Here is a 25,749-nt window from a genome sequence, read left to right as displayed (position 1 = left end):
TTCAACAGTGTCCTGTTACAGTGTCCTGCCATTTTGTTTATCCTTAACTTTGAGGAACTCCTTGTACTCTTGTGGGGGTTTAGTCGAGATGATTATCCTTAACCTTTGAGGAACAAAAGTTGATATTGTATTTTTGTAACTCCTTGTCATGTTTCTTAGATTCTATACCATATTGCTTTGATCCTTCTGTTTGTGAGTACAGGTTTTAACTAAATCTGCTGTCAACTAGCTTTTTTTCCCAATGGCTTGTTTGATCATGCAATCCATAGCTGATAGTACAATGCATATATCATGCCCTGCATGTGGTTATATGGCTCAATGCCAATTCAGCTTCCTTCATACTGGCATCATTAATCTGGAGTGTTTGCACGGTTATTTTATTTTTAAATCATAATAATGCCATTATTTGGGAATTGGGACAAGGAAACTATATGATAGACTCCAAAAAAAATTAAGTTTTTCTTTGCACACATAATTTTGGAATTTTGCATACTGTGCATTTCATATTAGGAGTTAATATACAGAGCACATTGCACTGACATTTCATATTTTTTTCATGTTAGGTACTATGTGGTGTTGCAAGTATTTTGGATTGGCAACCTTTTGAGGTTCGATCAAAGAGCTGTTACATGTTCTGTAGAGTGGCAGCAACCATATGTGCACGAAGCTGGTGTTCAAGTATTTTGGAGTGGCAGCAACCATATGTGCACGAAGCTAGTGTTCAAGTATTTTGGAGTGGCAACAAGTGTCCGAGAATTGCTGCAGGACGACATGAATTGCAGTCCTGGTCTATTGATCACCTAGCTTTAGTCATAACCAATTAATACAAGACTTGTACTATGTCTATACTATCTGTAACTGATCACTAATCTATATGGCTCTATGCACTATGATCATCACTTGACCTGCTATATATATATATATATATATATATATATATATATATCAAGTTGGTGTATGGACGAAAGATCTAATATATTATTTATACAAAAAATCAAGTGAATTTGTTCAATGTGATGCCTTCTATATATGAGCAAAAGTGGATTTGTCAAATTATTTTAATTGTAATTATATATATGTAGTTCTGTCGATAGTTTTTTTTGGTAGGGTATGGTTTGGAAAATAATTTGGAAATGGTTTGGCCAACATATAAACTGTCGGCAAAGGTCTTAACTGTCGGCGTAGGTCTTAACTGTCGGCAAAGGGTTAACTGTCGGCAAAGGTTTCAACTGTCGGCGTAGGTAGATCATTTGCCTACACATAAAGTGTCGGCGATTCTATTAACTGTCGGCAAAAGTTTCGCCGACGGCTTCTAGCGCGACTGTTTGCAAACTGTCGGCAAAACTTTTTGCAGCAGGTTATCTGTCGGCAAAGGTGCCCTTTGCCTACAATAGAAAGTGTCGGCAAAAGTATGTTGTGTTATAGTGATGTGCATGTCACAGAATTTCAAAAGAGGGGCTTGCCGCATGAACACATCCTCTTGATCATGAAGTCAGGCAGTAAGTTAAGAAGCCCAGATGGTTATGATAAAGTCATTTCTGTAGAGATACCAGACAAGGACAAATAGCTTGTGCTGCATAATCTTGTCGTCAAGCATATGCAGCAAGACCATGTGGAGTGTTAAATAGGAAGTGTGCTTGTATGGTTGACGGAGAGTGTCGCTTTCGATTTCCTCGTCAGTTTTGTGTAGCAACACAACAAGGAAAAGATTCCTACCCTTTGTATAGGAGGAGAGATGATGGCCGCCATGTAAAGATAAGAGGTGCGGAATTGGACAATAGGTGGGTGGTTCCATACAACCCTGGGCTCCTTATGAGATATAACTACCACATCAATGTTGAAGCTTGCTCCAGCATCAAAGCTATTAAGTACCTGTTTAAGTACGTATACAAAGGTCATGATTGTGCATCATTCTCAGTAAACCTATCACATAAGGAAGATGGAGTAATCCATGAGATTCGTCAATACAAGGATGCTAGATACATATCACCACCAGAAGTTGTACACCAGATTTTTGGTTTCCCACTCTTTGGTGTCTATCCATCTGTTTTGCAGCTCCAACTTCATCTGCCCAACATGCAGTCTGTAATTATTGATGAAAGTAAAAGTCTTGAGGATGTTGTTAGCCAGCCATCTTCATCCATGACCACACTCATAGAGGACATCAAGAAGAATAGAGTGGATAGTTTTGTGAGGACATTGCTGTACAGAGACTTCCCATAATACTACCAGTGGATCATTGGTAGAAAAGTGTGGCAAACAAGAAAGCAGAGAGGACAAATTGGGTGGGTTGTTTATGCACACCCTGTTGAAGGGGAGAGATATTTCTTGAGAGTGCTTTTGAGCCATGTTAGGGGTTCAACCACATATGAAGATTTAAGAACAGTGGCTGGCATCACATACTCTACTTTCAGAGAAGCATGTGAGAAGAGAGGACTTATTGAGACAGACAGGTCGCTTGATGACTGTTTGTCTGAGTCTACAACTTTTCAGATGCCGCTTGCACTGCGAAGATTATTTGCGACTATTCTTGTATTTTGCGAGGCCACCAACATTCGTGGACAGTGAGACAAGCATAAGGACTCAATGTCCAAAAATTACAGCCAAGGCAATTCTAACACAGCAGCAGTAGAACAAATGGTGCTTAGAGACATTCGGGATTTGATTATGTTGATGGGGAAGGATATCAGAAACTATGACCTTCCGGAGGTGAACGATTCAGGTAAATTTGTCCCAATCCAATCCGTAAACTTTTGATTCACTTACATAGTATACATATATTTGTTTTCTTTCTATTGACCAATTATGTGGATAATAAATTAATTCTTTTGTGCCAATCAGGTGAATTTTCGAATGACATCATGAGGGAGGTTAGAGAGGGACTTTCTGTGGCCATAGACCAAGTACATTTGGATATGCACTCATCTCTTAACAGGGAGCAGCGTGCAGGATTTGATGAAATCATACAACATGTGCTTGCAAACAAAAGCCAGGTGTTCTTCGTGGATGGTCCACGAGGAACTGGCAACACGTTCCTATACAAGGCACTCCTTGCTAGAGTGCGATCTGAGGGATTAATAGCCATTGCAACTGCAACTTCTGGGATTGCAGCGTCAATTTTGCCAGGAGGACGCACAACACACTCAAGGATCAAAATCCCAATTAAGCTTGCTGACAATAGCATGTGCAACTTCACCAAGCAAAGTGGCACCGTAGAGTTACTCCATAGGGCATCCTTGATTATCAGGGACGAAGTTGCCATGACAAAGTGCCAAGCAGTTGAGTGTCTTGATAGGTCCCTGCAAGATATTTTGAGTTCTTTTTTGACCTTTGGGGGAAAGGTAGTGGTATTTGGTGGAGATTTCAGACAGGTACTTCCAGTCATAATATGTGGGACAAGAGCACAGATACTTGATGCTACATTGCATAGATCTTACCTATGGGAAAGTATAAGGAAGATACGGTTGTCACGAAACATGAGGGCTCAATCTGACCCATGGTTTTTAGATTACCTCCTTAGGATTGGGAATGGAACTAAAAAGACTATCGGGGATGATTATGTTAGCTTGCCAGAGAATATTGTGATTGGTTATACTGACACCGAAGATTCAATAGCCAAACTCATTCAAGATGTCTTCCCGTCACTTGATGAAAATGCAAGATCAACAGCTTACATGAGTACACGTTGAAAGGTAATTGTGTGGTTTTGGTAATTGAGTGACAACCTAGGTGGACTAATTGTGTTTATGTGAGATACACAGGTGATTAGTCCACAGGTACATGTGTGTGAGCAACATATGCCATGAAGGTGAAAATGGCTTGGAGATGTTGCAAAGCTCACACATGTGATGATGAAGGAGCTCATTGCAAATGAGACAAGACATTGAGTCATGTGATCAAGGTGGAGAAGATCAAGACATGACTTGGCTTGATGGACTGGTTGCATGCGTGAAGGGCAAGTTGGAGGCTTTGGAGCGATAGACCGCGTGGCGGTGAAGCTTAAGCAAGACTTGGCGCCGATGGACGAAGGCAACGGTGAAAAGCAAGTGAAGTCAAGATCGATGAACCAATATGATCACGTGATGATATGAAGTGGATCATATCATTATTGATCGTGTTGGTGCATGTGTTGCATCGACATTGGAGGAGATGGAATGGAATGCGCAAGGCAAAGGTATAACCTAGGATATTTCATTTCACCAGTCATAGGTGTGTAGAGAAGTTTATGACCGGGTTTAGGATAGATGGTCATACTATCAAGAGGGACAAACTTGTTTGCATATCGGTCATCTAGTGCCACTCGAGTGATCTAACTTTGCATCGTCGCTAGGATTGAGTGGCGTGGCAAGTTGAGTGGCTAATCCTTTGGAAAATGATTGTGAAAATGCTAACACACATACACATGGTGGTGTACACTTGGTGGTGTTGGCACATTTGCAAAGGAGAAGAAGTTGGAGTTGATGTGGATCAACTCGGTGAAGGAACGAAGGCAAGGGTTCAAAACTCCACCAGCTAAGTGTCCGCTCGTAGAGTGCGGACAGTCCGACGGTGCCACCGGCGCCCTATATAGAAAAGACAGGGTCTAGTGGACCGGACGCTGGTCACGTGGTGACTGGACGCTGGGGTCCTGCGTCCGGTCAGTGGCAGCAGTGAGCGCGCGGTCTCGGTCTTGTGACCAGACGCTAGCGCGAAGAGTGACCGAACGCTTAGGGTCTGCGTTCGGTCAGTGCTAATGTATGGTGACGTAGGTGGCGCTGGAGTTAGGCGCGTGGGCACAGAACTGATCGGACGCTGGTCTGCGTCCGGTCATGGTGGACCGGACGCGTCCGGTCACGAAATAGAGGCTTGGGGAGCTCTTTGGAAACGACCGGACTCATGCACAGTAGCGTCCAGTCATTCACTGTGCAACGTCCGATCACAACTTAACCGTTGTGATCGGGCGACTCCAGTTGAACGTAGAGCGACACGTGGAATGCATCCATTGACCGGACGCTGGCAGGGTGCGTCCGGTCACCCTGAGTTTTGCCTAGTGAAGGGGTAACGGCTAGTTTAGCCCATGGGGCTATAAATAGAAGGTGGTCTCGGCCATGGCTGATGCTGAGCACCTTGGGGGACTTTGTGTCCATGCTTGAGAGTGCTTGGGAGCCCTCCATCTCACATATGCTTGATAGTGGTCATCCGATTATGTGAGGGAGCGATTCTAGTGCGATTGCATCGTGAGGTTGCATCGAGTGGCACTAGGTGATCGAGTTGCAAGCCGGTGGTGCTTGTTACTCTTGGAGGTTGCCACCTCCTAGATGGCTTGGTGGTGGTCTCCATCGAAGCCCGCAAGAAGCTTATGCGGTGCTCCAGAGAAGAGCTTTGTGAGGGGCATTGTGCTCGCCCCGCGGGAGCTGCGAAGAGCAACTCTAGTAAAGCGTATCATTGAGCTACCCTCACTTTCGGGGTAGGTTCTTGCGGCGCCCGATGTGTAGGCTTGGCGGGTGATGCCAATTAGTCGCCGAACCACCAAGTGAGCGGTCGACACAACGAGGACTAGCGTGTTGGCAAGCACGTGAATCTCGGGAGAAAAATCACCGTGTCAACTTTATTCTTCCCGTTGGTTTGCATCGTCGTTACACAAGCTTGTAATTACTTTCATATACATTATGCTTGTGTAGTTGCTCTTGTAATTAGTTTGCTTGTATAGCTCACTAGTTACCTTCTTGCTTATGTAGCATAGAAGTAGCTCCCTTGCGTGACTAATTTGGTTTGTGTAACCTTGTTAGTCACTTTGCTTAGTTTGTGTAGCTAAGTATTTGCGCTCTCTAATTTGGCATTGGTTGCCTTGTTATTGAGCATTGCTAGTGAGCTTAGTTGGCTTTGTGCTTTTGCTTACTAGCATGTGTAGGAGCTCCCCGTTGGTTAAAGTACTAGTGGCATAGGTTTGTGTGACCTTGCTTCTAGAATTTATTAGGTGAGCTCTATCTAGCCCGGCACCTTTGTTGCTTAATTAGGATCTTTGCAAGGTGCTAGAGAACAAAGATAGAGGGGTGTAGTCTTGGCTAGACCGATAGTATTAATTCCGCACTTGTTTTGGTTAGCCGCCGCGATTAATTTTAGAAAGGACTATTCACCCCCCCTCTAGTCCGCCATCTCGACCCTTCACACGTGCCATTCTTTCTACCAAAAAAGAGCATATTGATCAGCTAAACGCAAAGATGATTGACAAGTTCCCGGGCGAGAAAAAGGTTTATCATAGCTTTGACTCTGTTGATGATGATTCCAGAAATAACTATCCTATTGACTTCCTAAATTCAATCACTCCGAATGGCCTGCCCCACATGTGCTAAAAATTAAAATTAATTGTTTTGTGATCCTTCTCCACAATCTTGATCCTAACAATGGCTTATGCAATGGAACAAAATTAATGGTAAGAGCATTCCCGGATAATGCAATTGATGCTGAAATTGTTGGTGGCCAGCATGTAGGGAAAAGGGTGTTCATACCTAGGATCCCAATGTCTCCGTCGGATGATATTTCACTTCCTTTTAAGTTCAAGAGAAAACAATTCCCCATTCGCCCGAGTTTTGCAATGACCATAAACAAAGCACAGGGCCAAACCATCCCAAATGTTGGGATCTACCTTCCAGAGCCCGTGTTCTCCCATGGACAGCTCTATGTTGCTTTTGTCGAGGGGTGTGTCAAGGCAAACAACAAGAATTCTAGCCAAACCAAAGAAGGAATTAGATCCCACGGGGAAAAACACCAGAAACATTGTGTACAAAGATGTCCTGGACTGGTGAAAATTGGTAAGTAAATTTCTTTACCCAAACTTTTCCTACATCATGTTCAGTACAGACATGTGTTACTTCTATCATAGGGAATTTGGCAGGCTTTCTCATTGTCAACTTTATGCACTCATGGGATGGTACAAGGTTACCGTTAATTTCCACTGTGAGTACCCTCATTTCCCATGCTTGTTTAATGAGAATCTATAATTAATTATTAGTTTCAAGACAATGATTTATATGTACATACAGAATAGGAATGTGCTAAGGAGCAAGTTCTTGGTTGACATGTTGAATTACAACGCGAATGAATCTAAAGGCAACACTCCTCAAGATATCCAAGAAGTTCTGAAGCACATCAACATTTATGTGGTTTTGTAATATACAATACTATTCAAGAATGGTATTTGTTATTGTACTATTTAAATCTGTTTGCTATGTATCCAACAATGTATGAACCAGATCCATCTGCTTTACCATCATCATTAATTATACTGGTTTACATTATAATTTTCTATAAATATAATATTTTTTGAGTATCACCGTAGCGTTAGCACGGGCATCTTACTAGTACCCCTAAGTTTGGATAGACACCAAAACAGAAGAAAAAAAAAGACAACTTTTAGTCAGCACACATGTTTGACCATTCTTGGATCGCGGCACACATGTACTCATCGCCCTTCATATAAGCTATTGTCAATGCGTTGCCACACTTCCATTGCAAAAAATAAAAATAATAATGATAATAATAATATATACACGTATCTTCCGGTCGTACGTGAAATCTTTGCCATCCGATTGGGCGTACACTGAATCGTGCGGATAACATGCATCGGTCGTGAGGATCTTCCGGTCGCCTGCAGAGAGTCATGGACAAGTCACGACCCGGCCTCTCTCTCTTACCTGTTTACCCGTGATATTCTTGGGTCTCTGCCCTTCCAACTTCCAGTCAAACACGCAAGAAAGAATAGGCAAGAGCAAGAGGTGGTGGAAGCAAATAATCTCTAACCTTTACTCCCAGCGTCCAGCGAGAGTGCCCACACCCATCCTGGCGACGAGTGCGTGGGTGATGGCCGTGAACCGCGCCGGGGAAACAGGATTCGGGGTGACGGCGCCGGCATTGCCTGTGCTGCGACTCAGGCGCTCGGACTTCGTTGCACCTCGCAGCGGCAAGGGCAGTATCAGTCTCCTTTCCGTGCTACTCGCACTGCCTGTTCCCCTATCGTATCTTGGACTCGTGTAGTGCAGACGGGCGGGAACCACGCTGCGCTTGCTTACATGTTTCTCAACTTTCGATTATCAAATTAATAATCTTTATAGGAAAAGATCCTTATTACGTACTACCAGTACTTTTTAAACGTGATATCTTACCTCACGTATAGTAACAAGTCTTATTTTTTATCCGATCGACCAAAGGTTTGCTTGCCTGTGTTCTGGAGTGTTCCCCAATGGCATAAACAATGGGCTATACCCAGTGGCGAAGCTAGAGGAGATTAAGGCTCCGTTCGCTGGTTTGAAACTTGGCTGAAACTAGTTGAAAACACTGTTCCGACTAAATTTGTTGTGAGAGAAAAACACTGTTCCAGCTGAAAAAAGAAGCCGAACAAACCATTTTTAAGACAAGCGAACAGGGCCTAAAGGGAGGTGCACTTGCCTTGTGGTATATGGACTTGTGTCATGAAGGGTGCGTGCATGGTGAAATTTTAGTCATTATAACTGATTTTTTTTAATTTATTATTGGGCCCCAGGTACACTACGGGTGCATTTTGTGACTTTTGGGAAAACAGCAGTGACCTTTGGGCTTTTGAAAAGCTGCCGTGACTTATGTGTTTTTGAAGAAGCTCAAGGCCCTTTGGTTGCGCAGCTGTCTGTGGGGCCATGTGTCCGCTGACCCCACCTGTCAATCTCTCACTCACTCGTCTTCCCCAACCTCACGTCCATGGCAGTGCAGCTGCGAGGCCGTGCCGCAGCACCGTAGGGGACGGGTCGACCCACGTTCGAGATTCTGATCTCAGCGTCACCCCTCATTTCCCCACTAACAACCATTCCTGTCCATTCTCCACCGTACAACGTCCGTCTTTCCGTGTATATTAGATTTATTCAAATTTAGGTTCAGATGTTTTTAAGAAAATTTGGATATTTATAAAAAAAATGAGTAACAACAATAGTTGATATAAAATGTTAATGGCCGTAAGCTTTTGATCCTTTTGAAATTGCACCAGTCAATTCTAATTGTGGCTCACTTGTTTTACTTCGTATTTAAAGTTGCACAAGTTAATCCGCACAGGCAGCTACTCCGTGCTACATCAAGATCAATTAGATTGATTAGGGCAGTCCAACGGGATATTAATTATAGTTTCTATCTATCTTAAGTATATTGACAGCTTGGCAAGAGAATTAATGCAGAAAGAGTAGAAAATAGAGAAACTGTTTCTCCCTCAAGAAACGGAGTCCTCGCTAGATTGGAGACTCGGAGAAACTGGCTCAACCGCGTTGGGGAGACTCCCTCCGGATCCATTGCTCCGCCGCCGCGCCTGCGCTCTCCCGCGCGCGCCTGCCTACGCGTTCCCACGTCCGCAATTAGCGCTCCCTCTGCTCTGCCCGGCCAGGGAGGCCAGATCCATCCTGTGTCGAGGCCAGGGACGGTGGCGGAGGGCACGAGACTAGTGCCGCAGTGGGCGGTGTGGGTGGAGGCCATCGAGGCCCTGGTTCGCGATGGTACAGGCGGCCGTGCTGATCCCTCCATCTCCACTGTCATGAGCCCCGTTCGCTCGGAGAAACTCTGAAAAAATTTAAAAAAATTTGTGAGAGAGAAATACTATTTCGGATGAAAAAAAAAGACAGATTAAGCCAGGTTCAAGAACACGTGAACGGGGCCCATGATCACGTCGCCAGAGGTCACCTATCTCTCTCCTCTGTGCGCAGGAGGTCTGCGTCCTGGTTCAAGTTGGACGAATCGTTCTGGTCCATGCTGGTTCTAGAAACATTTTTATATTATTACATGGTTCTGGAACATATTTATGGATACTATGATTAATATATGGTTCTCTGGAAACATATAGATTCTATGTTCTAGAAACATGTTTACTGCCGACTCACAGCTGATCTACTTTTTTTGTGCTGCATTTAAGTTATCCTTTGTATAGTCACTGCTATAGAAACCTATGTGTTGGAAAGAATAGTTTCTACTAGACATTAATTACTTTCTTTCTCTCTTGGAAACTACATCTAGAAACTATCTATTTGGACTACCCTTAGAGCAAGTATAATAGCAGGCTGTAAGCCGACTAAATGCTGAGGTGGAAGAGAGAGGAGAGGAGAGAGAGGAGAGGCGGGCTGTAAGCTTACAGCCGGCTTGGGCACAAGAACCAATAAAGTCTGTGAGAGAGACAAGTGGACCATGTATTAACTGTAAAGAGCTAACTACTATATGGGTGGGCTGAGAAAAGGCTGCAAAGAACCTTGCAGCCAGCAAGCCGGCTGTATTATTAGCCTTGCTCTTAGGAGCTCAATCAAAAACTTTGATCAATAGAGCTCCTCAATAATCTACATTTATAGTCTTCATTAAAGAAGAAACTGCTTCTATAAAAAATGGATATATGGAAGCCATCAAGCTGCTTTAATTAATCTTTTTTTATTATTTTTTCCACGTCAACTTCTAATTGACACTGGCCCAATCACAAGAGTAGGTGCGGCAAAGCCGCGCCCACGTTTCTAGTGCCCCGTGAAACCTGATGGGTCTTCGGTCCTATACAACAGCACGGCGATCGGCCCACGACTGCGTTCTGAGGCCTTGATCGCAAGGCCGTGATGGGCCCTCGGAGTCTTTCAACTTTATACATTAGCAGTTTCACAAAGTTGTTGGGTCATAAGATTCAGACTGCTTTGAATGGAAGAGGGATTGATATTTGATTCCAAGTCACTATCGGTGGATGTTCTTAATTTCCTTTAATGTTATGAATCTAATCAAATAATTATTATTGGCATAATTACCTTTGCCAAAAGTTACTCATATCCCCAAATGTAGATATTTCAAAATGTCAAAAATAGTGTCACAATTTACGAACATGGAGAAAGACTAGTTGATTACACAAGTTGCATAGCCCTCAGGCCATTCTAGGCACATTTCACAATTTTACGACATGGTTCAGCATCTAACCGGCCGGTCCATAAATTAAATGACTAGACAGCCGCTCAGCCTTACCATGCAGCAGAGCCAGCCTTAAGATAACTTCTGCATAAGTTTCAGCTGTGCCAAACAAGGACCTAAAATCCTACACCAAGCACAACTTTAGCCTTCTTCATTTGCAGCTAAATATCACAGTGCATTACCATAGGCTATGAAGCTGACATTGTTTTGGTACAGTCCTTCCATGTGGATTGCAAATTATACTACCCCAGGAAGTGGTTGCTCCACATTCGACAAGAAAATAGGAACATACACATTAGCAGCGTTAGTAGCGAATACAGGGGCTAATTGCCAAAATAAGAATCCTACTCTTGGCTTACTGCAGTTTTTGCATATATAGAGCGAGATCTGCATTATATTGAACTTAATACCTCACTACCGGAATCTCAAATTTGCCGAGTGTTTTTATGTTTACCGAGTGTATTCCCTCGGGCACTCGGCGAACAAGTTCTTTGTCAAGTGCCGCGACAAAAACACTCGGCAAAAAAAAAAAAAACTCGGCAAATAGAGCGTTTTGCCGAGTGTCAAAAAAAAACACTCGGCAAAGAGGTGGTTTCCGAGTGTTAAAAAAACACTCGGCAAAGAAATAAAATCTTTTTTTCTAGAAAAGAAAAAAATAAAAAAAATAATTTTTTTTTGCCGAGTGCTCAGATCTAGAACACTCGGCAAAAAAAAGGAGAAGAAAAAAATGAAAAAAAAATTGTCGAGTGCCCGATTTGGAACACTCGGCAAACAAAAGAAAATTTCCTTACTTAACCGTGTCCCCAGCACCCCCACGCCTCCCGTCCCCACCCCTTCAGTCTCCTCCCTTCCCCCAGCACCGCCTCTCCTCCCGACGGCGCCGCCTCCCTCCCCTACCTTCTTCCCCGGCGCGGCCCCTCCCCTCCCGCTTCCCGGCGCCGCCTCCCCACCGGTGAGATCCGGCCGGCCCCTCTCCTCCTTCCCCTTCTTCTTCCGCGCCGGTGGCCGGCCCCTCCCCTCCTTCCCCTTCTTCTTCCGCCTCGGCAGGCGGCCCCTCCCCTCCCCTCCTCCCTTCTTCCACACCATGGATCCGGTCTCTCTCTTCTTCCCCGCCCCTCCCTTCTTCCCTGGTTCCCCCCTCCCCTACCTTCTTCCTCGGCGAGATCTGGCGAGATCCCCACCGCGCCTCCCCACCGGCGAGATCCGGCGGCCGGTGTCGCCCCCTCCCTCCCTCCCTCCCCCAACAGCGAGATCCAGGGAGGGGGCCCGACGGCGGCGCACCCCAGGCGGTGGTGGAGGGGTGGACCGGCGTTGCGGGCGTGGCACGGTGGCGTGCTTTGTGGGCGGGGCGCGGCGTGGCGCGGTGGAGCTGCCTCTCATTCCCCTGTGGCCCCTCCTTTTCCCGGCGGCCCCTCCTTCCCCGGCGGCCCCCCTCGTCGGATCCGACGTCCTCTCCCCGGATCCGGCACCCCCTCCTTTCCCGGCGGCGTGGCGGCGCGGATCTGGGCTCTGGTGGTGGCGGGCGGCGTGGCGGCGGGCTTCGTGGTGCTGGCGTGGTGGTGGTGGTGGTGGTGCATGGGTGTGCTGGCGGTGGCGTGGTGGCGGATCTGGGTGCTGGAGGAGGAGGAGGCCATGCTGGGCGGCGGCCAGTGGTGGCAATTGTTTTTTTTTAATTTTTTGCCGAAAATGTTTGCGAGTGTTTTTTGGGCACTCGGCAACGTCTTTGCCGAGTGCATGATAAAAAACAGTCGGCAAATTAGCGTTTGCCATAAAAGAATTTGCCGAGTGTAATTTGCTGAGTGTTTTTGGGGTTTCATCGAGTGCCCCTGGCACTCGGCAAAGCTCCTGAATCCGGTAGTGCCTCAGCTACGAATTTGACGTAGTTACAGCGGCAGCCAAAACAGACTTATTGCTTGTAGTGCTTCGACTTTTACTCGGCGGCTTGATCCATAAGTGAAGTTGTTTGAAGATCATTTCTCATTTAAAACCACAATGAAACGATGGACATAGATGGAAGCAATACGAACTGAATGTTGGTAACTTGTGGTGCACCGGTTATTTATCCTTCAAGTAACTCTTCCAACATCTCCTGCAAGCCCTCGGGACTGACGATGACTCGATCTTGAAGCGCTGACACCACCATCCTCCAAGACTGAAATGACTTTGTCAACGATGGTTGTCCGTAGCACTTTCCTTAGCTCTGGGTCTGGAACCTTCCCGAGTTTCTGCGCAACGTAGGTCTTCTCAAACTCCGACAAGAACTTACGCTGTGCTCAGCGGCGGATCCAAAGGGGGGGCTGGGGGGGCTCCAGCCCCCCCTAATTTCTTGATTTCAAGCCTAATTACTGTAGCAAAAGCTTGATTTCACCATTAAATCTTCCTACAAATCAACATCTCCATTGTTTTAGCCTCCCCTTATCCCGCATCGTGCATCCGCCACTGGCTGTGCTGAGTATCTCGTAAAGAAAAAGCAACAAGGTGAATGATTATGCAAGGGCTTCAGCACCGGCGTCCAGGATACTTGCAGATAACTGTTTATGTAACTGTCAATCTTGCGAGCCAGGGCATCCGTTGGGACATCCAAAACCAGATTTTGAGAAAGCAGTTGGTGCCACAGGAAGTAGAAATTGTTGGCCAGGAATAGGAACCTGAGGCTCTGATCCGGGAACGACTGTGACACCCTGGTGAGGCTTTCTTCTAGGGAACGGATCACTACTACAAAACAATGATATTGTAGCACTTTCTTGTAACATATTCATCAATGTGTTCCAGTGAAATTTCATAGTAATACGAAATAGTGTGTTACAGACTTCGATTGTAACACAAAATATTTTTTATAAAAAATATGTTACTGACAATAATTATAGTAACACAAAATTATTGTTACAAGCAAAATGTTACAAAAATGTATTATGTTGTAACACATAAATGAAACACATAAAATATGTTACAAATATATGCCCTGTAGTAACACAAAAAAAATGTTACAGCCCAAGTGTTACAAAGAAATATATACACATGAACCTTTCTATTCATAGGCGGCACAGACATCGCACCTAAGTGTCACAACGTAGTCATCACATGAAAATCAAGTAGCAATGGGATATACGATTAAAAAGGTTAATTAGTTCGATGCCAGAGCCTGTTGTCAATTTATAGGCCGAGCTCAAGACACTCTAGATGGAGCCAGATCACAAGAACACGTACAATGGGGAAGAAAAAAACTAGAAACAAAAAATTATGTGAAGTTAAATGAGAGTAATATAGATATTTTTGACATTGTTGCACGAACCTACTAACCTATCACTGTGTATGTTGATCAAGAATTTCATCTTTTCATCCACATGAATACCCGTCAAATTTACAACACATTGTCAAGATATTGTTTCCTATGATCAAAACCTGAGTGCAAACATTTTTTGTGGTTTTGAGTCTAACAAAATGTTATAAAAAAACGGTCATGTATGGCAACCAAAAAAAAGTTAAATCAAATAAGTAATCACTCAAGAAAAAATTATCTTAATGTTATAAAATGCACACAAAGGCCACAAAAAAGGTATTTTAGTCTGGCCTTTAAATGATATTTGAGGCAATATGAAACAAGCGCCGTCACAATGAAATAGGAAATTCGAAAACTGCCTCCAACATGTTTTGTGGTAATATTCAAAATATCATGACCATCATCTAGAATATTTACATATAGAATGTGAATTCTCAAAGGGTTCGACAATAAAAGAAAAATGTATTCTCTCCAACTTCACGAGCTTGCATCCATCATACTTTAGGCTTGAACAAGATGTCTAGGGATGCCACGCAACATTAGTAACCTGCAATTCAAGAAAAAAGAAAATAGTTTAAGAATTTTTCTATACATTAATTGGAAAATAAAGCTTCTAAAACTAAGACAAATTCAATGTTGAGATGTAGAACAATAATAAAGCTTCTACAATAATAAAGCTTCTACAATAATATATGCCATGCGATTATGAATACTGTGTTATGAATTACATAAAGTGGACTCAAACAGTTTGTTTCATCTCAACTAATTGGGCAATGTTCTTGAAACAATATTTGTATGAAGAATACTTCGACCATTCCTACTTCAGACTTCAGTATGAAAATATATGGCTCAGAGTTGCAGCAAGCATCATTATATGCATTCAGCTATGATTACCATGATACTATAATGAACAAAGCAAGTACTAGATATTCCAATGATTATATTTTCTCTAGGTAGCAAAGTAATTCATGTTTTCAGAATTGTTTGACTACCTGATAATCCATATATTAAACAATCATTAGTCCATGCCAAAATATGATAAACTGGTAAAAAAATTTGGAGCTCCGCTTAAATGTGTGGTAACAAACTAATCTTGACGAAAGTGGCTGATGAGGGATTTTGAGTTCCTGATATGACTAACTACAGATGTATCAAACTAAAATAGGAATAAATGGCAACGATCCATGCCATTGAAAAGGTATTGGACAAAAATCTAATACACAAAATCATATATCCCAGAGGAAATTGCTATCTATATAGGTGAAGGGCATGGTGATTAATCTCAACTAACCTGGAGACGACCCTCTGCATGGATCACGATGGCCAGCGGCTCAACTTAATAAGGTTGCCTTTTTTTACTAATGAACTGGAATCAGATGTGCCAATTTCTATTTGTAAAGGAGAGGAGTTAGGTACAAGAGACCTAAAGAAACTGTACAGGTAAAGCAAAGATAAACAACCACAAGGCAAATAACTACGGAGTACTACGGTTGCCATAGTACAAATATGGAAAACATAATTCAAAAGGCATGCGTATGCAGCTCTTCTACATGTTTGCTAGTATGCAGTTTCACATTGTTGCCATTTAGTTAGACACAATTATGAGTAATGCAGCGAAAGTGTCATTATAAATGTTACTGACAACATTTTCTGTGGAGATTCAGAAATAGCACCGAGGATATGCAGTTTTGAAACACACACGGCTGACTCAGCAATGACAAACCGTGGAATTATTTATGGCTTCAGTTTTGCATTTTTCTTTTGAGGGGAGGGCAGGGTCCACTGAATGAGCGTTGAACTTACATAAATGGGCCTCCAGCCCAGTGTGAAATAGAGTAAAGTATAGAAGAGATTAAGCAAATATATTCCCCCACATAGAAATGTGTAAATATAACTTAAAACTTATTTTGTATTTAATTTACACCTCCACACATTACTTTCTCATATGATGTTCGATAAAGACGAACTTCATACCAAAGTTGTAGTACTCGACAAGATTTACAACTTCGTAGTTCAAACTTTTTATTATTTGAGATCTTTTGGATGCCCAAATATGCAACACAAGCTTTTATAGAGTTGTGCAGTGGTAGTAAAGGATCTCGGATGGATAAACAACCAAAATAAAAGTTGTAGAATTTTTTTTTGTAGGAGATACCTTGGATGATGTCATACACGACTTTGGCGTGTACACATATGTTGTTGACATCATATTTGACGAAGAGGAGTTGTCCGACTCGGATGACGAAGATTATCAGCAACTCCTACAAGAAGCAATAAATATGCTCAAGAATTTGACACAAAGACAAAGGCAAGACATATATGAAGATTTGCTTCAATTAAGCACTAATGGCACATTACAACGAAACAGCACAACACTTATTGCTGCAAAGTACCATGTCCATGTGCGTACAATACGAGTATGGCAGAGAGCAAAAAATTGCTTGGCACATGCCATACCAGTAGATGTCAAATCTTTGAGACCTAAGAATTGTGGTCGTAAAAAAATTCAAGTGGACCTCACTAGGGTTGTTGATCCTCAAGGCACGCTTCATCCGCAATTGACGAATGAACCGGCGAGTCACATATGCCCCTTGCCGCCTGTCATCCAACTATCCAAGGATTGACTGCAGCACAAGAAGACCGGTTCAGTATCATCTATAAAGAGGCAGAAACCTAGACATGCTTACAAGCTGACCTCAGTCATGTACACAATATAATCGTATACATAAACTCTCGTTTATTAATAAAATTTGAACATAGTAGATCAAACAGAGTAGATCAATCGTTCGCCTAACACATGATGCGGGGATTGAACTACAGATTTATGAATTTGTAAAGCACACGTTGAGATCCTAAGGTCATTACCTGGTACTGCAACCAAAAATCATATAAAAAATCACAAGTAATCTATCCAATCACCCAATATAAAACAAGAGGAATCCTCTAATCTGAAGTTGAGATTGCAGGCAGCATCCGTGTCAGATGCAGACGTTACCCTGATACTACTACTACTAACCATCAAGTTTTTATTTTTTATATATACCATAAGTACCACACAAAAATGAATACAGTCTGCAGTCTGCAGGTCGGAGCAGACGCCGTGCTTGGATCCTCCGCCGTCGGATGGGCATCGGCGATGTCGCGTGGAGGGGCCCGCGTTCCCGGCTCCGGGGGCCCGGCGCACGATGGAAGTGAGAGGCCTGGCCGGACGAGGCGGACGCCGTGCGCCGCCGGAGCTCCTTGGCGGCGTCGCGCGGAGTAGGAGCCCTCGCTCCCGTGGCCCGGCGCACGAGCATCTCGGCGCAGGGGAGTCGACGGAGGGCGGCGCAAGAGGATATCGGAGGTGGGGAGTCGACGGAGGGTGAGTCGGAGAGGCCGAACCCGAGCAGCAGCAGGTGCGCGAGGAGTCCTCCCCCGCCGCCGCGGGGCTCGCCGCAGCAGTCTCCGTGGCAACTCCGACGACGATGAGGGCTTCTTGCGGGTGCCACCTCCGACGGGGAAGCTGCGCAGGGTGCCGCCCTTGGTCCAGTAGCGGGGAGCAGACCATGATGGAGAACGGCGAATGGAATGGCCAGGAGCAGAGGAAAAGGAAGGGGGTGCTTTGTTGAAGGAAAATTTTTAGTCCCTGTCTCATCGGATGTTTGACACATGTATGAAGTATTAAATATAAACGAAAAAAATAACTAATTGTACAGATTGTGGCTAATTTGAGAGACGAATTTTTTAAGCCTAATTAGACCATGATTTGACAATGTTGTGCTACAGTAAATATGTACTAATGGCGGATTAATTAGGCTTAATAAATTCGTCTCGTAAATTAGCCTCCATCTGTGTAATTAGTTTTATAATTAACTTATATTTAGTTCTCCTAAATAGCATCCGAACGTCCAATGTGACATGGACTAAAATTTAATCAAGAAACCAAACACCCTCGAAGATTGATTTGGGAGAAGACAAGGAAGGGGATAAGTCACGGATGGTCAAGGGAAAATTTTCGCAGCGCGCGCATCAGCGTCCTCTGTCCGCGCTATTTTTTCCCATGCTCCTGTGCCACGTGGGACATCTTTCATGACTTTTGCTCACGCGCCAGAAGAGAGAAGCATAAAAAATTCTAATATACATACGTGAACTGGTTTATTTAAAATGTATTTGTGGCTATATATGTGACCAACAATACATATAAAGATCAAATTTTTATTTTTATTTTAAGTCACTTGGTTGTTTTTGTATTTAGGCCGCGTTTAGTTCGCTGTCGGATTCGACGCCGCCGGAAAACGGAGATTGTAGCTACACTGTAGCGTTTTGTTTTTATTTGGTAATAATTGTCCAATCGTTGACTAATTAGGCTCAAAACGTTCGTCTCGCAAAGTACAACCAAACTGTGCAATTAGTTTTTGATTTCGTCAACATTTAGTACTCCATGCATATACCGCAAGTTTGATGTGACGGGGAATCTTCTTATTGCATAGTGCCAAATTCTGGAATTTAGGGCAACTAAACATGGCATTAATAACTTCCCCTTAATAATATTCAACTCTTCTCAGAGAATATTCAAGCAAAGTCCATTTGAAATCGTTTACTGTCCTAAAATTTTATTTGAAGTTTTATATATTTTGAATTCAAATTTAGCATGACGTGAAAAAATGATAAGAAAAATAAAAAATGAGGAAACCTATAAGATTCAAATCTAGAACCTCACATAACATCCACAGGGAGGACAACACCACCACTACCGCTAAACCACTTGCATGTTTGTTGATGTTTATTGGTCATTTTTTTCTTAAGTGTGGAGAATGAGAGCTTGTCAAATTTTGATATTCAAATTTTGAATTATTCAAATAAATTTGAATGAAGAAACCACCAAAATAGAAGTTGTAGATCTAGATGAGTTCTAAATTTTTTTAGTTTACGACTTTTTCATTTGAAATCATTAGTGTATCAAAATTTTGTTTGAAATTCTGATAATTTGATAAATTTTTTATTTGTTCAAACGAACTCGTGTGAGAAAATAACCGAAACCAAAGTTGTAGAACTCGTGTGAGAAAATGACTGAACTCATTTGATTTCATTTATGGTCATAAAATTATGTCTGAACTTCAATTATATTGAAATTCAAAAGTAATAATATCTAAACTTTGTTAGAAAATCTACAAACTTGCATGACAACATGATTTTGATATATAACCGTTCCATGAAAATTTCAAATGCTTTTAACAAAGCGGTACTACACATTGTTCATAAATGAGACATCTCACACATAGTTATATAACTAAGTGAGAGATGTTTCAATTTGTGAAGGATGTATAGTCCAAATTTATTAGAATTTTCAGATTTTTTATGGAATGCTTATGGACCCAAAATATGTTATGTTAGTTTCTAGAATTATTTAACCAAATTTAGTTACTATTGTAATTATTCATTGAATTACCAGGAAATAAAATGTAATAATATTTAATTTGGTTAGAAAAAATCTACATACTTGCATGACGATATGATTTTGGTATATAATCAGTGCATAAAATTTCAAATGATTTTAACAAAACAATACTACACATTATTCACAAATGGACACATTTCACAAAGAGTTATATAACTAAGTGAGATATGTTATTATTTGTGAAGGATGTATAGTCTCACTTTATTAAAATCGCTTGAAATTTTTATGAAACGCTTATGGACTCAAAATATGTTGTTGTGACAATTTGCAGAATTATTTAACCAAATTTAGTTATTATCGCAATAGAATAAATATAAATTACAATAGAATAAATGTGATAATATGTAAATTTGGTTAGAAAATATACAAACTTGCGTGACAATATGATATCTCAGTACATAGAAAAAATATGTACCCAAAAAAGCAAAAACATTTTCTAATTTGGATGGTGGGAGTAGTAAAGTTCAAAAATTATTAAAACTCCAACATATGTGTAGTAAATTTATTACCTATAATAAAAAGAAAATACTTATTTTTAGACATCTAATAAAAAAGTTCAAAAAATTGAGTCCAGTAACTTGGTATCCCGCGCTAGGCAAACCGCAGCCAAGAGCCAAAAATTGGCCAAGCCCCGCGCGCGCTCGTGCTTTTTTTTAAAAAAAAGAAAAATTCCAACTTCCAATGCCCGCGCGCTCCCTCCTGACTGGCTGACCCAGAAATCCCTCCAAAACCTCATGTCTATCCTTTCTCTCCCCGATCCCCCATCAGTCGCCACTCGCCACCCCCTTCAGATCCCCTCCATCGGTCGCGAGCTCCTCGTCGCCGCCCATCGCCCGCATCCTTCTCGCCACGTACTGCTACACGCAAATGATTCGAACTTTGCCGCCGCTGCAACGGGATCCCGCGACACCGGCCCATGCCAGTTCGTCGTCAACCGCCAACCTGATCCATCGACGCGCGTGGACGGGGATATATGGTGCTCGTCAAGTGTCCGTCGCGCTCCGGCCTCCATCTAAGCCGGCGGCGTTGATTCGAGGGTGGGCGGTCTCGATCCACAGTGGGCAGCCTGAATCTAGACGCTGGCAGCCTCGATCCGGTCCGGCTACATCGATGTGCGCGCAGGTTGCATCAATCCGGGGCAGCTTTGATCTACGACCGAGCATCCTCGACGCGGTCGACTCCTAATCTCCGCCGCCACCGACTCTTCTCATCTTCTCCACCAACGGGTACGCTCTAGCACAAGTGGAGCGGTCGCTCTGGGCTCCCCAAAATAATAGCCCTCCTAATCTGTAAATAAGAGTCTAATTAAACTTCTTTCTGCTGCCCATAGGAAGCACCGATGCGACTGCATCGGTTGCAACCTTCCGACTTCTGACACCATCAGCACCGGCGCACTGCATCCGCGAGTCCGCGACTAGCCGACTACGATCTTGGCATCGGCTACGGCCTACGGAAGGAACAGATGAAGCGACCTTCTCCTGGCTGCTACGGTGCTTCTGGTCGGTCGGCAGGTGAGTCCTTCCTTGCTCCTGCTATCGTATGCTACTCTCCTTGTTAATTTAATTCTACATGCGTAGTACTATTAAAATCCTACAAGCTTAGTACTTGACACAAGAAAGGCTCAATGGAGTAGCGACAAGTGCAATTGAAAATGATATTATGAAGAGGGTTCAATATGAAGATATAAATTATTTTTAGTTTGCACTCTGGAATTGGAAGTAGTGTTAATGCCTTAAAAATGTAGCTGAAGACTGAACTATATCTCCCACATTGGTCAGCTCGCTCGCTGCAACATTCGGAGGTGTTCAATGGAATAAATTGCTATAGTCCTGTACCTATCACTCCTAAATTTTAGGACAATTGTAGTTAAATGGTTACCACTTGCTAATTGCCTTTAGTAATTGCTTTGGACATAGGCTACTACTTACTATTAGCAACTTGCAGTTACTACCCTTCTTTATATTTTTCTATTTTTGTGATTTGTGATCTGGATAGATACCATTCTGATGGTGAGTTTAATGGGGATGTGCCTTTTGTCTATATCTGAGCGTGCATACTATTTACCACAAGCATGATCTGTCCTGCATCTGAACTTTTTGCACAGGTGGCCCTGGCAGTGGCAAGGGAACTTGGTGTTCCAAGATTTATACTGAAGTTTTGTTGCCTAGTGGCTAAATTGGAACCCTGTAATTTCAGTCAATGAGAACTCGGTTATTTTAAACAAATAACTTCTTTGTATCAGGGCAAGATGGGCAAGCAATCTATTGTGCAGGAGTTTTGTCATTGTTACGCAGCTGGTCCTTCTCTATTAGTAGGATGAAAAACAAAGCTTAAAACATGGTTGTACACTATGCTGAACCTTGTATGTTTTTAGGAACTTCTAGTTCTGGTTGAGCCCATTGACAATGCTAGTTACCGCTCTGCATATCAACCAAAATATGATAGGGCTACAGGTTGCTGACATATTGTAGCCACTGTTTTAGGCTTGCATTTGTAGTACATAGTAGGCCACCTGTAATATTGCTTATTTATCTTCGACCCTTTTTGTATATACAGTGTTGTTGATAAGTGGATCTTTAATCCGTATTGTCTATAAAGCAGGCCACCTGTAGACAACTGCTGTTAACACATTAGTCTTTTTTAATTTAGCCATGGTGTTGATAATTGGGTCTTAGTTCCATGCTCATGAGATGTGAATGTGGATTTTAGAACAAAGTCTACACTGCTTCCTGAATCTGCATGCCTGTATTTTTCTTGGTCATTCTTCTAATTTCCTAAATTTTATAAATGAACTTCTATTACCACATTAGTTGAATACATAACATTTTTTTTCTTCTCTTCTCTTCGTAGGAGATGATCATGATCAGGGGATTCACTTGTCTGTTGGTTTGAGGGATGATGAGCCAATTGAAACATGCTAACGTGATAAGGTTAGTTTCGGTCAGTCTGTCACATACTTAATGGCCTAGTCTCTTTGTAGCACATTCTTATATGTGGATGCCTTCATTTTAATGTTTGGCTGATAGATGCCAGTAGCACATCTCTGTTCCATTTATTTCCTATTTTAGGAGTAAGCATACATGCCATGTATTCACATGGAGCTAATCATATATGCTCAACTCAGATGAAAATGAAGTGCTCAAACCCATTAGAAATTATTTATCTGGGTGCTCCACTACACTTTATAAGCAAAGCCCATACTACAGCTAGATAGGAGTACAATCAGAATACAACTAAGATCATGCAGGAAAATGAGTCGGTCATTACTAGCAACTGAAAATGAGTCGGTCACACTTAATTCCAATTGTTACTCTGCATTTTAGCATATTTGGCATCAGCATATGGTGTCATCAGAACCTTGATATCACTCAGTGAAACTAAAGTTCTCTTGTTTTTAACTGGATCACCTGTCCTGATTTTGACTCAACCTGGCACTCCGTCTTTTAATTAGCCGATGTTTCTGATTTTCCATTCTACTGTTTGTTTTTTGGCCCTGCTGTGTTCCATAACCTTCATGTGATTGAAAGTCTGGCTGTGTTCTTGTTGCAGCTGTGGAACTCAGAAAGAAGTCATTATATTTAGAAAGATCCAATGGGTAGCTCTATTCCATAACCAGTTACTTGCCCTTACTGTGCATTATATTTAGAAAGACTCAATGGGTAGCTCATAGAAATTTTTATTTCTGCAGAAGTGGGCACAACTTCTAGTGCTCTCGATGATGTTGGATTGCTAGACACTGATGGGATGGTCAACGTCAAGCCAACCTTTGCTGCCGTGGTAGACATAGCTCATTAAATTTTGATGAGTAGAAACAAGTGTGTGTCGGATACCTTATGTGTTTGAGCAATGCTTGTGTCTAAGCCGAGTTTGACGTTGAATGGTTTCATTGATGATATGTACAGACAAATAATATTTTGGTTTAATGCCTTTGTCTAAATGCTTTATTGACCATATATTGTTGTTATGAAAATTAATGGCTTGTCAATATTGTTGATGCTAGTAAACAAAGTGTTGCAATATGGACTATTGGCATCATTTGGTGTGGCAATATATGCAACCACAGAGATAGTGTGGCAATAGAGGGTCCATCTATTGCAATGCTATTGATGCATAGCAATAAAGTCTATTGCAACACCCATTGTTGTTGCTAGTGTACCTGTTGCTACTTTTTTGGTATGTGGCAACATGTATCTTTGGCAACATCGGGTGTGTTGCAATAGTTACACAGTGGTTGCTTTATACTATGGCTTGCAACACTATATGATGTTGCAACAACACTCCATTGTGTTGCAATAAGAGAAACCAAAATGAACCGTGGCGTAAACTTTAGACCACGGTTACTGTGGCAACGCCTCCCAACCAATTTTTTCTGTTAAAATTTTGTCTATTGCAACCATTTTTGACATATTGTAACACTTTTAGGACGTTGCGTCAGGGGTAAAACCTTGTAGCGAGTGTTACTAGAACTAAAAAAAGTGTTATAGCAGATAATCACTGTAACACTAGGCAAATGTTCTGATAGATAAATAAATGTGTTACAAACTATGCATTCTACAATAATGTGAAGTGTTACTAGAGCAAAAAAAAGTATTACAATAAACCATTCTATAGTAACATGGCCAATTGGAACACAACAAAAAATGTGTTACTAAGAGAGCTAGTAACACTTTTTCCAACCTATTGTAATATAAGTTGGTGTTACTATATCCCTGCGCTGTAGTAGTGGATGATCACGGTGTTCAGGCAGGTGGAAGAACTGGCATTCTTCTCGCTCAGAGATGCTTCATCATATGCAATAGGAGGATCCACTGAATGGTTGTAACTGTAACTAGTCGACAGCACAATGCGATATAGCTTGCTGCGAACTGAGTGGCAACATGAATGCCAGGCGATGTTGTATAGTCATTGCCATGGTCGTCTGTCGTCAAGGACATGAAGTGAGTCCTGATGCAGTCACTTGTGTTCCTCATGGCCTCGTCCACCTTGTCCAGCTTCGCTGACAGCAGCCTTATCATCTCCGCACTAATCCTAGCAGCTTCTGCATCGGGTGACGAAAGAGGAACTGAGACACGAGTGCCAGAGCTGGACCTGCTCGAAGACCCCGGAGAGAGCGTCACGGACATCTGTCAGTGTCCGGAACTTGTGAGCCGATGCCACTGCACCCTTGTTGCCAGACACGAACCCACCATGGCCATGGCCATGGTCGTCGCTGCTAATGCTAGTGCTAGCAGGGCAAATGACGTCGTCTAGTGCAACGACGGCGTCAACGAAAGGCAGCATGAGCAAGAAGGTTGCTGCAACGAATCCTACGAACTCGGAAGCAGGTGGCCAGGGCAGAGCTTCCTCCTGCTGCAGCTCCTGGCTACTACACCATCCAGTACAGCTAGCGACGGACCTGCTGATGGCGTGTAGAGCCAGGACCCAGCTGCGTGCGGTATGCTGGAGTCCCCGTGACACGATGGTCCTCCCCGCCGACGCGGCGTCCAGCTGGGCGAGGTGGAGAACCCAGCTGACCTGCAGCTCCGACAGCCACCTGTCCAGTGCACTGTTGCTGCTGCTGGACGTAGCCGCTCCACATCCACGGGATCCACGAATGATGAGATCCCTGATGTGCTCCCGCATCGTCGCCTTCTCTTCCTCCGTGGCGCCGTCGCCGGCGGCGGTGAATGGGAACGGAAGGGACGACGCGGCAGTGCTGGTCGCGTAGGTAGTGGTGTTGGACAGGGTGGTACCTGAAGCGGTGCTCTGCTGGCTCTACAGTTGTCGTCGACGTAGCTGTGATCAACCATTGCATGTTGCAGTGGTGGCTGCACAGGATCGCCGCCGCCGCCGCCTCGGTTGGTGGATGCGACCGCCCACCTCCATGCTCCCCGCCACGCAGCCACCATGCCTGCCGGCATGGTGAGCTAGCTAGCTACACTACCGGATACAGGATCTATGCCGAGTGCTAGAGGCACTCGGCGAAGCTTCAAAAACACTAGGCAAAGGGTTTGCCGAGTGTTACACTCGGCAAACGACACTCGGTAAATGTTTTGACGGCAAACGCTAGTTTGCCGAGTATTTTTTGTCGCGCACTCGGCAAAGACGTTGCCGAGTGCCCAAAAAACACTTG

At 43.2% G+C, this 25,749-nt stretch overlaps 1 protein-coding gene, 1 long non-coding RNA gene and 1 pseudogene across 3 annotated transcripts; 1 reads left to right on the top strand and 2 right to left on the bottom strand.

Annotated features, from left to right (window-relative positions):
* The first annotated feature begins 2,586 nt into the window (after positions 1-2,586).
* Positions 2,587-3,689, top strand: LOC136524745 (uncharacterized). Its single transcript, XM_066518003.1, has 2 exons — positions 2,587-2,722; positions 2,842-3,689. Exons 1-2 carry the CDS (start codon positions 2,587-2,589, stop codon positions 3,687-3,689), a joined length of 984 nt encoding a protein of 327 aa, XP_066374100.1.
* Positions 3,690-12,979: 9,290 nt separating this feature from the next.
* Positions 12,980-25,525, bottom strand: LOC136522375 (uncharacterized; annotated as a pseudogene).
* LOC136520976 (uncharacterized) lies at positions 14,477-17,787 on the bottom strand. Of its 2 annotated transcripts, none has more exons than XR_010775457.1 (3): positions 16,356-17,787; positions 15,193-15,588; positions 14,477-14,747 (listed from the first exon to the last, which is right to left on the bottom strand). It is a non-coding gene; the product is annotated as an uncharacterized lncRNA (long non-coding RNA). The 2 variants fall into 2 exon arrangements; XR_010775456.1 differs by having other exon boundaries at positions 14,484-14,747; positions 15,492-15,588.
* Positions 25,526-25,749: the final 224 nt, after the last annotated feature.

The sequence above is a fragment of the Miscanthus floridulus genome, chromosome 18 (genome assembly GCF_019320115.1).
Source record: "Miscanthus floridulus cultivar M001 chromosome 18, ASM1932011v1, whole genome shotgun sequence".
Classification (NCBI taxonomy): Eukaryota; Viridiplantae; Streptophyta; class Magnoliopsida; order Poales; family Poaceae; genus Miscanthus; species Miscanthus floridulus.
The sequence above is the reverse complement of the archived record's forward strand: the minus strand, read 5'-3'. Positions and strand labels throughout refer to the sequence as shown.

Bases quoted from the DNA above. Each gene is read 5' to 3' on its own strand.
- LOC136524745 (XM_066518003.1), top strand. From the start codon at position 2,587: ATGTCCAAAAATTACAGCCAAGGCAATTCTAACACAGCAGCAGTAGAA. The intron at 2,723-2,841 runs GTAAATTTGTCC...TGTGCCAATCAG, and splicing joins TCCGGAGGTGAACGATTCAG to GTGAATTTTCGAATGACATC.